Source organism: Rhincodon typus, chromosome 21 (assembly GCF_021869965.1).
Source record: "Rhincodon typus isolate 14 chromosome 21, sRhiTyp1.1, whole genome shotgun sequence".
NCBI classification, from domain to species: domain Eukaryota; kingdom Metazoa; phylum Chordata; class Chondrichthyes; order Orectolobiformes; family Rhincodontidae; genus Rhincodon; species Rhincodon typus.
In genome coordinates, this window is record NC_063352.1 from 9,436,992 (window position 1) to 9,449,618 (window position 12,627).

The following is a 12,627-nucleotide window of genomic DNA, read 5'->3' on the forward strand; positions in this document are numbered from 1 at the left end:
GCACTGTGAGGCAGTTCTTGCTATCTCCCTGGCAGTGTGAGGCAGTTCTTGCTATCTCCCTGGCAGTGTGAGGCTAACCGCTGAGGCACTCTGCCACCCCAGTGATGCGAGTGATGCTAGAGTGATGGACATGGAACCTGGAGTAGGTTGCTGAATCTTTTGCTCCTGTCCTGCCATTCAATTTGATGGCAGTAATCTGTCTCTTAACTCCTGTGATCTAACAATGAATCCTCTTGCCTTACAGAAATCTATCAATCTCAGTTTTGAAGTTTCCAACTGGCCCCAAACTCAACAGCCTTTTGAGAAGCTGAGTTATTTTTTGGGGTGGGGAGCATTATTCCTAGATTCCCACTACCTTTTGTGTGTTAAAGTCCTTCTTGACTTCACCCACAATAGTCAAATTGTAAGGTTATCCCACTTTGTTCTGGGTCCCATGGATACGAATATCATTTAGATTCATACCTGTGTAAAGGGGAAAAAATATAATCACAATCCTGAAAGCAAAACAAAACAAGGAAATGGGTTGTTAAATGTTGAGAACAGTGAAAGGATGTTTCTCTCTGGTAGTCTTTCATTCCTCCGCTAGCTGGCCTATATTGGAGGAAAAACTAATTAAGTTAGCAATCACATTAACTGCAAGCTTGAATAAACTGGCATCTAATTTATCAAATTCTAGTTCTTTAAGTGCTGAGGCCTTGAAATCTTTTAAAATAGTGATCACATCAATGCATTAAAAGTTACAATATTTTCAGACCACTGTTTTGTGACTGTGCATTTTATTACTCTGTGGAATGTACAATTCCAGCAGAATAATGTTTCCTAATCCATTTAAGAACAGGTTCTTGTTCTTCTTGTTACTTTCCAAATTCACAGAATTCTGTAGATGTTTTGAAATATTTTAAAAGACATAGTCTGGGGCACAATGGGACCAATGATTGTTTGTGTGTTGTGGAGTGCTAAATGCAATATTCACACAGTGACAGCTTCCCGTTACATTATGCTTCCAACATGTTAACATTCCCCAAAGAGTCTGACAGGAGCAACACCAGAATTTGGTACCGAGCCTCATGAGGAAACGTTAGCGCTCTTTAAGGGCTTCAGGGCTGTTGAGCAAATTGCAATTATGTCACAGAGCTGTGCATCACTAAGTATAAATAACACAGTGGAAGAGGAATTAGTGAGCGTCTGTTGATTAGTGGTTGGTTAACGTCTAGCGGTGCAATGGATTAATTAGAAGAGAGAAGCACATGTAGAGAACAATCTCAACTAATGTAACTATAAGTTAGAGAGTTATCTATAATTACTATGAATAGCGGTATTTAGTATTAATTATTAATAAACTGTGTGATTTAGAAGTCCATGCCTGAAGACAGTTCTAGCCTTCTCCTAAACCAGTCTATCTTGAACCCAAACATGTTGTGTGGCATCAAGCTGCCTGATAAAAGAGCCAGTGAGGCAAGCTTTAAGAAGTGATTTAAAGGCAAAGAAAGAGATGGAGAAATTTTGGAATACACAATGCGTGGAATCTTCTGGGCCCATCCAGAGCTTTTAGAAAGGTGGGCAAGAGGCAAAAATACAATGTTCTGTCGTGGATTAAAGTTTCCGTGTTAAGATCTTAGAAACTTTCTTGTGGGTCCGCATTCCTGATTTTGATGGTTAGCACCGCATGATCGTTCATTAACAACCGAGCCGCTGGCCTCGGGCGACTGTCTGCATGGAGTTTGCATGTTCTCCCTGTGTCTGTGTGGGTTTCCTCCAGGTGCTCCGCTTTCCTCCCACAGTCTAAAGATGTGCAGGTTAGGGGGATTGGCCGTGCTAAATTGCCTGTAGTGTTCAGGGCTGTGTAAATTAGGTGGGTTATAGGAGGTTGGGTCTGGGTGGGATGCTCCAAGGGTCGGTGTGGGCTTGTTGAGCCAAAGGACCTGTTTCCACACGGTAGGGATCCCATGTGAATTCCATGTGATTGCAACCCTGTTAGGCAAAAACAGGGAAACATGTACATGGGGAGGCGATGGCCGAGTGGTATTATCGCTGGACTGTTAATTCAGAGACCCAGATAATGTTCTGGGGACCCGGGTTTGAATCCCGCCACAGCAGATGGCGGAATTTGAATTCAATTAATATCTGGAATTAAGAGTCTAATGATGACCATGAAGCCATTGTCGATTGTTGGAAAAACCCATCTGGTTCACTAATGTCCTTTGGGGAAGGAAACTGCCATCCTTACCTGGTCTGGCCTACATGTGACTCCAGCCCCACAGCAATGCGGTTGACTCGTAACTGTCCCCTGGGCAATTAGGGATGGAAAATGAATCCTGCCTGGCCAGTGGCACCCTCATCCCATGAATGAATAAAGAAAAAATATCACAAACCTGACTATACTTACATGAGGCATGTACCGGTGGAATAGACTGCTTCCTCCAGTCTCCAACCAGTACAAACATCTTCAGATTTGTGGCTCTTTCATAACCAAGGTGTTTCTTTGTGCAAACACTTACAGAGCTAGGGGTGAAGCCTGACCGTGTCAACCAGCTCATGAGACATCTCAGTCATATGTGGGTGAAGTAGGGCAGTTACATTGGCTGACGCCATTAAAGCTGAGGAAAGCAGACAAGTGGAGGCCGAAACAAAAGGCCATCGTCGGTTCTGGCCTTGTCCCATCTAAGCCTTTGGTGAAAAGCTATCAGACGCGTACATTCTTCTAACTGAGTTGAAGGACCTGTGACCTGATGGTATATGAGGGCTGCTGAGTGTTGCAGCTCCTTTCATGTTTGAAGCAGAAACAGTGGCAGATGTGTAAGAGGCAGTATCACTGTGGTGACAGTAACGCTATATTGGCGACTGCAGTGAAGACATTAATTCCACATGAGACACTTGAAGGAGATCCTGGAACCCAACCTCTTGTGAGACGGTCCTTTGCTGTGACACTACAATGCTAACTCCCACCCATATGGGGCATGAAGCATTGAGCAGAGAGGTACCTATCTGGCAAAGTGCAGCAGATCTGTCGTTTTTTTACAGCACAGAAGCCAGGTTCAGTTGAACTATTCACAGGTACTGAGCACCACAGCCCATTGCTGTCCAGGCTACCTTCATCAGACAGGAAGAGACTTTTGTTGCCATCCATAAAGAACAGACTTTCCCTCTCTCATGGACAGCCTTCAGGAGAACCTATAGAGAGACATCACTAAAATGTGGTGCCACTTTGTGCCTGGTGTCTGATATCTCAATGGGTGGGTAAGGGTTATGAGCAGAAATTGAATGATGCTGCTGGACTACAGAGAGTGGAGTGCTCTTCAGGCACCTTTCAAATATGTCGCCCAGATGTTGTAGTATGTGAGGTCCTGGTTGGGTGTTTGGGGTTGGGAGGGTGTCATGGGGTTGGGGAGGTGAGTGAGGGGCGGGACCTCCTGCCCATAAAATTTGGTGTTTACCGGTGAATGCATATGCAGTGGGCCGAGGAGAACAAAATTAAGGGGACAAAGCTGAACACCCACGAGCAGATGTACCTCCCACTTTTATCCTGGCTCAAAACCACCTGATTTTCAGTGATCACAACTGAACCAATCAGGGAAAGGCTCTTGATTAAAGTGAGCAAGTGAAAAAGCAGGTAAGAGACTCTAGTAGGGAAGGCCATGCTTGAACATTTCACAGTGTTTATGAAAAAATACTATGTTCACCAAAGACATCAGCACTCTCACTGGAAATACAAGAAAGCATGCCAGCATCGAAGAAATGGGAATAAGTTATTTTGCGAACTGGTTTAAACTAGTACAAACTGCACATTTGTCCAAAATTTTTCTCTTCTCATTTAAAGTGTGATTGTGTCAAGGTGGACATTTTTATCTTTTGTCTGGATTTTCTGAGGGATGGGGATAGGGGAACAGTCTTGCCATTTCCCCAGATTTGGATAAGGATCTCCCTATGCAGTATTAAAGGGACTATTCCCATTTGTTTCCCTTCATTGAGTTCTGAGCAATCTTCTGATGATTGGAGAACAGTTACATTTATTTTTCATTTCTTGACGATGATAAATGATTCATTCTACTAAAAATGCCACACAACACCAACAGCAATCTGACTGCTGGGCTTACTTTACTTTAACTTATTTTAACTTTAAATAAAAGAGTAATTTAACTAGCATTGACTGCTTTAGCAACAATTGTAGACATTGTCCTAAAAGTTACAAAGGACTTCAAAATTTGCTCCTCTCAATTTCTTAACATTCATGTACCCTGGTTTATTGTAATGGTAACCAGCATATGCTCTACTATAGGTGCTAAGTAACAGACAGAAAACTCTGTAACTACGCAGCAAATCTGCAAGATCCATTGCAAGAAAAGTGAAAGCAAAAAATGCTGGACAAACATCAATAGGTCTGGCAGCTTCCGTGGACAGAGAAACAGGGCTTATGTGAACAAAAACAGAGAAGGCTGGGAAACTCAGTTGGTCTGCCAGCATCTGTAGTGAGAAAATAGAGTTAATGTTTCAAATCCAGTGACCCTTCATGAGAACACTGATCAAGCTAATTCCAAAGAACAGTCTTTAGACTATAAACATTAACTCTGTTTTTCTCCCCACAGATGATGAGTTCTCCAGCATTTTCTGTTTTAATTTCAGATCACCACATCTAAAATATTTTGCTTTAATTTGAGACAAAAAGAAAGTTTGCTTGAAAAAGACAATTACCACCCTGTCCACTCAATAATATCAATATTTTGAAAGACATCAGAACATCATGATTTCGAATAATTGGTAAACTTAATGCATATAGTTCATTCTTCTCTAAGACTTTGCTAAGTTTTTATGGTGTACAGATATTTCTGAAGTTACAGGCCTCTGTTCTTCTCTCTAATCCTCTCTCACTCAGGGTGTGTTTTATTATGAAACACTTCACCACATCTCAATTTATCTTTGTCTCAATTTGTTTCCTCATGGCTCTCTTTACTTAAAATAATTCTCCTGTTGTTTATTTTGAACTGAAATAGACTGGCCAGTGTTGTAAAATCTGATTAGCTCTTAATGGTGAAAAGCAGCCTGCCAATGTGGATCTGAACGTCCTAACTGTGTAAGAAGTGGTATTTAATTTTTTGTTAATCAGATGGGCTATTAATGTAAACAAGGCAAAGAGTACATCTTCATCCTCCCAAAATCAGAAAGCAATGCGAAATGGTATAGAACGGAATAAACAACAGATGTCAGAGTACAAACGTTTGCCCCTTTACTTCTCTGCTGGGGATAGCCAATTAGGTGGAGTCATTGACAGTCATTCTGTTCCCTCGGTCTTCCCCCTAGTAGGTTTAATAGATGGATGTAACTGTGCAAAAGGAAAAGGGCAAGCAGAAAGAACAACTAAGGCAAAGATCAGGGGATGACACAAATGAAATTGACTGAGTCAGAAAAGGAATGATTTTGAGGCCCCTGCAATCCCTTATTTCCTAAAAACTTGGAGAGTGTTTGTTTATCTCTGAAATTAATGATCCACCAAATTAACAGCCCACGAATGACATCAAGAGGAATGCCTGGATGAAAACATGCAATTTTTGAGTTCATTTGTTGGTGAGCCATTAATTACCGAGAAAAACAGTCACTCTCCCAATTTTCACTGAAAGGAATCTTGCCTCTGTTGTACCACATTGGAGAAAAAAACACATCAGTGACTACATATCAATAATTTCTCTAATGAGGTTTGGTCAACAAATTGCCTAACATTAGTACAGTCAGTAAGGAATGTATTTTGATTTGTTTTGGCTTCAAATACCTAATTACACATTTCAGTATCCATATAACATATGATGCTGAATATTTTCCCCTAAAGACCAAAACATATTCAGTTTGTTTTATATTCCAGAACTCATTTTAATTTTCATCTATGAGGGAAGTATTCCCATTTTTATTTTATTTCCACAAATTATGGAATTACAGTACGTAAAGTTTACATAAACATACTACTTTATCCTGATCACAATACACAATAACTGTCAACTGAATACTATCTGATAAGGAAAGAAAATTGCCAATAATTACATTCTGTTCAATTCTTGTCAAGTCCTTGGCTATTTCTTTTAAAGGAATAAACAATTAGCTCAACCATTCATTGTTAAATCCTCAGGATTTTGAAGTTAGATTATTTCAATTCACAGACATTAGATATGTCCTTGTCAGACCAAAATCTATGGCTTGACCTATATCTTTCTATCCTGTTGTCATGACTATAACATAGTCTTTGGTCCAGCTACCAATTACTCTTCAATACCCATTCCACCAGCATGAGACAAATGCAATATACAGGGCTTCAGCACCACCATTCATTAATAGGAAAGAGACAAAAGTAAGGTGACATGATTCAAAATGATTAGTGCAATGAAAGAGTAACTAACCTATTGGTTTACAGAATGTGTGTGTGTGTGTGTGTCTAACTGAATGGACAGTACATAGGAGGTAGATATTAAGAAACAAATGGAAAATAAGACTATACCTTAGATAGATTGGCTTACAGCGACACAGCTGAGTACAAGAAAGCTGCTGGCTTCTTTGTGACTGGCAGCTCTGAATAGATGGGATTTTCACCCTGGGTTCCTGTTGATTTCCTGATTGGCACAAAATACAGCAGGCCTTTCTGAATAAAGATGATGCAAGACTCCTGCTGACATCCAACTGGAAGCAGAGACCTTTGTTGCCTCCACAGGATTCTACCCCTAGCTACAAAAGGAATACATAGCTAAGGCTGCATATGAAACTTCTTGATGAACTTTAAATCCTTTCATTTCCCCATTAATTACTTGTGACTTTGCACTTGGGAAAATCAGAGAAGGTGTAGTTTTCTGGTACAGTAGTTTTAGAGGGCGTAGGATAATTTGACCAAAATACACTGATACAAAGCATTGTTCAGTTCAAAATGATATTAACTATCTTTATTTTTATATATTACTTTAACATTGCATAATAAACTTCTATAATATAACATATCACTCCAATCTTATGTTAGTATTTGTTAAGTAGCAAACCTAACAACAATTACAACAACTCTATCACAATTTACATTTGTGTAGTGCATTTAACGTTTCATAGAGCAATGGAGAAGTCAATTTGATTGAAGGAATTTCTCTGAAGCAAAGGCTGAGGGGCTGTCAGACACAAAAGTGTTCCTACAAGGTATATTATTACAGCAGAGCAGCGTTAAATTGGCAGCTTGTAAGATGGATATAATATTTTGTGTTTGAAAAGTTGGCACTAAAAAAAGTCACACTAGTCAGGAAGGTTCCAAAGGCTGAAAATGTACAGATCGAAACAGTGAATCAAATTTTTCTGTGGATGTTAGTCCTGACCTTCTGTTCCAACATAGGATGAAGGTTGGTGGAATCTGATCAAGGTTCTAAAGAGTGAAAGAGTGTGACACGGTTGACATGGAGAAGGCGTTTTCATTTGTGGCTAAGTCCAGAACCAGGGCACATATAAGATAGTCACTAATAAATCCAATGCAGAATTAAGTTAAAAAAAACTTCTTTACCTGGAAAATGCTTTGAACATGGAACTTTCTACCACAGGAGTATTTAAGACAATTAACATAGGTGCATTCAAAGAGAATCTGGAGAAGCACACAAGAGAGTAAATTATGGAGGAATATGGTGAGGGATTAGGTGAAGAGATTTAAAAGGAGAATCTTGTGGAGCATAAACACTGTAATGAACCTGTGGATCAAATTGCCTATATCCATGCTGTAGCTATTTAAAAACATTTTATAGGATATTTCATACGTTTACAGCCATCTTAACTTTGCTGAATCACCTGAGTCATTATTTGACAGGTACAAGAACAGGTCACACTGGATCATTCTTATGAAGTTACTGGTGACTGATTAGAAGATTTCAGATAATGACAATTAATATTGGATTTGGACATCATCACATGGCGTATCACAACCATTTCACAGCATAGTCCTGATAAGTTATTAATCATCCCTTTGTTTATTCTGGTTACTTTGTGTGTGAAATTGCTTTTAAAATTACCGTAATGCCAGTACTAGATGCCCTCAAATCTCCACTGTGTATTGAGATTTTCAAAGCAATGTGACTGCCGCACAGATGCTTCCAAGGATAAACTTTCTAAGACAGCAGCTGACTGAAGCATGCCATCCTCTGTGTGAAGCCCCACAATTTATGATTTAAAAAATCTTCGCATCAAGATAATCCAGCAATGTGAAGGAAGTACTGAAATAATCTTAAAGGCTAAAGATTTATCATATATGATAATTTTGCAAACAGAAGCAGAGTGGGGAGAAGGAGGTAGATAGACACCGATGGGCCAAATGGCCTCCTTCTGGGCTGTGATTCTGAGAATGTGACCAGCCAGTGCTTAATGATGCCCCTTTTGCATGTTCAACCTTTCCTGGTTTTTTCTTCAGTGATATGTTTCTCTTTCCATCCAGGGAAGGGCTTTCAAGCATTGCTGATGGTGAGTGAACTGCGGGAAACCTGTAAACCCTCCAGTAAATCTGGCAGTGCTGTTTCACTAATGTTATTTGTTTTATTTTAGAAAGTTGGATGCATTCATATATGATGCAGCCGTGCTCAATTACATGGCAGGAAGAGATGAAGGCTGCAAGCTTGTAACAATCGGCAGTGGATACGTCTTTTCAACCACTGGTTATGGAATAGCTTTGCAGAAAAGCTCGCCTTGGAAACGTCAGATTGACCTGGCCCTCCTGCAGTTTGTTGGTGATGGTATGGATGTCTTACTTTATCCATTAGCTCACGAGTTCTTATTGGATGTTCACACTTATTTTTTACCTTCTTGTTAAATTCTCCGCCCAGCATTCAGCTCCTGTCACTTAAATAAGAGGTTTCTTTGCAGCAAAAGCTGTGAACAAGTTACGAGATTCAAAACCACGGGGTGCGAGTGTAATGCCATTTCAGTCATAAATCAAACTAAAAATTTATGTTAAAAACTTTTAGTGTAGGAGTGTGTCGAAGCAACAGGAAACTAGGCGGCACAGTGCCTCAGTGGTTAGCACTGCTGCCTCACAGTGGCAGGGACCTGGGTTCACCCCCACCTTTGGGCGCCTGTGTGGAGTTTGCACATTCACTCTGTGTTTGTGTGGGTTTCCTCCGGGTGCTCCAGTTTCCTCCCACAAAGATGTGCAGGTTAGATGGATTAGCCATGGGAAATGTAGGGTTACAGGGATTGAGCAGGATGCTCTTTGGAAGGTAGGTGTGCGCTTGATGGGCCAAATGGCCTGCTTCCACACTGTAGGGACTCTTTGATCCAGACAAGAAGATTTTTAATATAGTGGCAAAATATTACATAGTTGTTGCGTTTTGAATCTCTTTCCATTTTATCTCCTGGCTTTTAAATGGGGATGAGTTTCCTTCTTTTCCGTGTTTCTCTATCCCCTCTCTGACTTACTCACACAGTTGTGACGGACGGTTATAAGACTTGAAACATTAACCCTCCCAGATTCCTCTCTGCATAACTGCTACCTCACCTGCTGAGTATTTCCAGCCTTTTCTGGGTTTTTTTTTGCCAGATTTCTGCTTTTCACAGCTTGTTTATGGAATATAGCCTGCTCCAAAATGTACCAATTCCTTCAACTCGAACGCACATCATCTCCACATTGTGGTACTGTACGGTTTGTCACAATTAAGGTCTGAACTGCTTTCAAGATTAAATAAATAGAATGTGAAATGTTTTGGAAGATAAATTGATTCTTCTCCAGTTACTGTTTATGCCATATTGAATCTTTTTTATAAAGCATTGATTTATGGGCTGAAGAGACTGTGAGCTGAATTTTAATCAGAGATATGATCATTTGAGTTGATTTAGATTAGAATGGCAAATTCTTTCAGGACAGAGGTACTGTGCGTACAGTTGGGAGAATTATTTCACTGGGCTGGCATGATAGAGATTTTTATGTCTCAGTCTAGCATGGGATTATGATGGAAGAGGTTGTAAGAAAATAGGCGCCTGATGGTTTTCTTAAAAATCAAAATGTAGCCGTCTCTTATTTCAACCATTTTTTATAGTCGGATCTATGCCAGTATAGCATTGGAAATAGGGGCTAAATTGCAGGAGAGGTGGTGGCACTGTGGCAATGTCTGGACTGAAAATTCACAAACTACAGGCTAATGTTCTGGGGTCATGGCCTCAAACCCTGGCATGGCAGAACGTGAAATTTAAGTTTTAGTCGAATGGTGAGTATATAATCATTGTTTACAAAAATACATCTGATTCACTTTGGGGAAGAAAATCTGCCGTCCTTACCTGGTCGGGCCTACACGTGACTCCAAACCCACAGCAATGTGGTTGTCTGCTGGGCAGTTAGGGCTAGGCAGTAAATATGGGTCTAGTCAGCAAAACCCACATTCAATGAATGAATAAAAACTAAAGCTGAGCTTCTTCCTCAAAGAAGTGTCTCTTTCTAAAATATGGTTAGGGTTCTGATGTTTGTGTGTGTACAATCCACATGAAACATTTCTCTGAGATATCCTTCCAAGTCATCTGTCTTGCTGAATGTGCAGAGACACCCTTTTCTAAGAACATGGAGTGCAGTGCAGGAACAGGCTCTTTGGTCCACCACATCTGTGCCGACCATGATGCTATTCTAAACTAATCCCACCTGCTTGCACATGGTCCATATCCCTCTATTCCCTGGTTGTTCAGTTTTCTGAACTGTTTCCATCGTATATGCTTCTACCACCTTCTCTGGTAGCCCATTCCAGGCACCTACCACCTTCTGCATAAAGAAAACTTGCCTTACACATCTCCTTTAAACTACCTCCCTCTCACTTTAAACCTATGTCCCCTAGTATTTGACATTTCCACCTTTGGAAAAGGACTCCGAATATCCACCCAATCCATGCCTCTGATAATTTTATATACTTTCATCAGGTCACCCTTCAGTCTTTGATTCTCTCGATAAAATAATCAAAATTTGTCCAACCTCCCCGCATAGCTAATGCACTCCAGTCCAGACAACATCCTGGTAAACCTCTTTTTCACCCTCTCCTAAGAATCCACATCCTTCCTATATTACGATGACCAGAACCACACAATACTGAGTATCTACAATAAGCCCAATCATTTCCAAATGTAGATAAATCCTGTCCATAAGAATCTTCTCCAATAAGTTTCATATCACTGATGTAAATTCACTGGCCTACAATTTCCTGGACTTTCCTTTTGCCCTTCTTAAGCAAGCAAGTGACATTGACTATCCTCCAGTCTTCTGTCTGTGGCTAAAGAGGATACAAAGATCTCTGTCAAAGCCTCAGCAATCTCCTTTGTTGCTTTACACATTATTCTGGGATAGATCCTATCAGGTTCTGAGGATTTATCTACATTAATGTTTTTCAAGACACCCAACGCCTCCTCCTTGTTAACATTGACATGCCTTAGAATACATATATATCCTTCCCCAGTCTTATCATCTAGACCCTTCTCCTTGGTGAATACCAATGCAAAGTACTCATTAAGGACCTCACTCACTTACTCTGGGTCCACGCATGAATTCCCTCTTTTGTCCTTTTGACCTGCCCTTTCCCTAGTGACCCTTTTGCTCCTAATGTACGTTTAAATGCCTTGGGATTCTCCTTAATCCTACTTGCCATTTTGTTGCCTCTTTTAGCTTTTCTAATTCCTTGTTTAAGCTCTTTAAGTTCCAAGGGGGATATCCAAGCAACCAATTCATGGTCATGTCACAGAGACTGCCTCTTTTTAGAAAGAGCATGTGTGTGCACACCTGGTCTAATGGAGCCTGGTTGTGCCAAACTCTATAACTCATGGTATTGAAGATTGTTTGGTTAGGATGAGGGTTGTGGTGGAGGTTGGTAAAGCTTACCCACACAAGATACTTGCATCCCTCCTATAAAGGTTGTGGATTATTACACATAGTGTTTGTTGGTCTCCTTATTGAACCCCAATCTACTATCATTTAAACGTCAACCTTGAAGATTCATTGTTATTCGGTAAAGGTATTGATGATTTGGATCAAAGGTGGGTCTGTCGAGCTTGGGAACGGGTCAGCAATAACTCAGTAGAATAGGTTGGTGGACTAAATGGTCAACTCTTGAGGTTGGTTGGCTCGTCGAGCTGGTTTGTTGTTCCGCAGACGTTTCGTTACCGTGCTTGTTAACATCCTCACTGCAGCCTCTGATGAAGAGTCGGTGTGTTTTCCCGCCTGGTTTTTAAACTCTGGGGTCCATTGCGATGGATTGCCTCACTTCCGGGTTTCCTCCGTAGTGGAATGTATATGGGGTCGAGTTCAATGTGTTTAGAACATAGAACATAGAACATTACAGCGCAGTACAGGCCCTTCGGCCCTCGATGTTGCGCCGACCTGTGAAACCAATCTGAAGCCCATCTAACCTAAACTATTCCATTATCATCCATATGTTTATCCAATGACCATTTAAATGCCCTTAAAGTTGGCGAGTCTACTACTTTTGCAGGCAGGGCATTCCACACCCTTACTACTCTCTGAGTAAAGAACCTACCTCTGACATCCGTCCTATATCTATCACCCCTCAATTTAAAGCTATGTCCCCTCGTGCTAGCCATCACCATCTGAGGAAAAAGGCTCCCACTGTCCACCCTGTCTAATCCTCTGATCATCTTGTATGTCTCTATTAA

The 12,627-nt window shown here is 40.7% G+C and overlaps 1 protein-coding gene across 1 annotated transcript in view; it reads left to right on the top strand.

The window, feature by feature from the left end:
- grin2aa (glutamate receptor, ionotropic, N-methyl D-aspartate 2A, a) overlaps nucleotides 1–12,627 on the top strand; it is a 250,249-nt gene that overhangs the window by 206,288 nt on the left and 31,334 nt on the right. Inside the window, exon 12 of the mRNA XM_048609677.1 lies at nucleotides 8,536–8,723. Within this exon, the coding sequence (XP_048465634.1) occupies nucleotides 8,536–8,723 (188 nt within the window). The remainder of the gene's footprint in view (nucleotides 1–8,535; nucleotides 8,724–12,627) is intronic.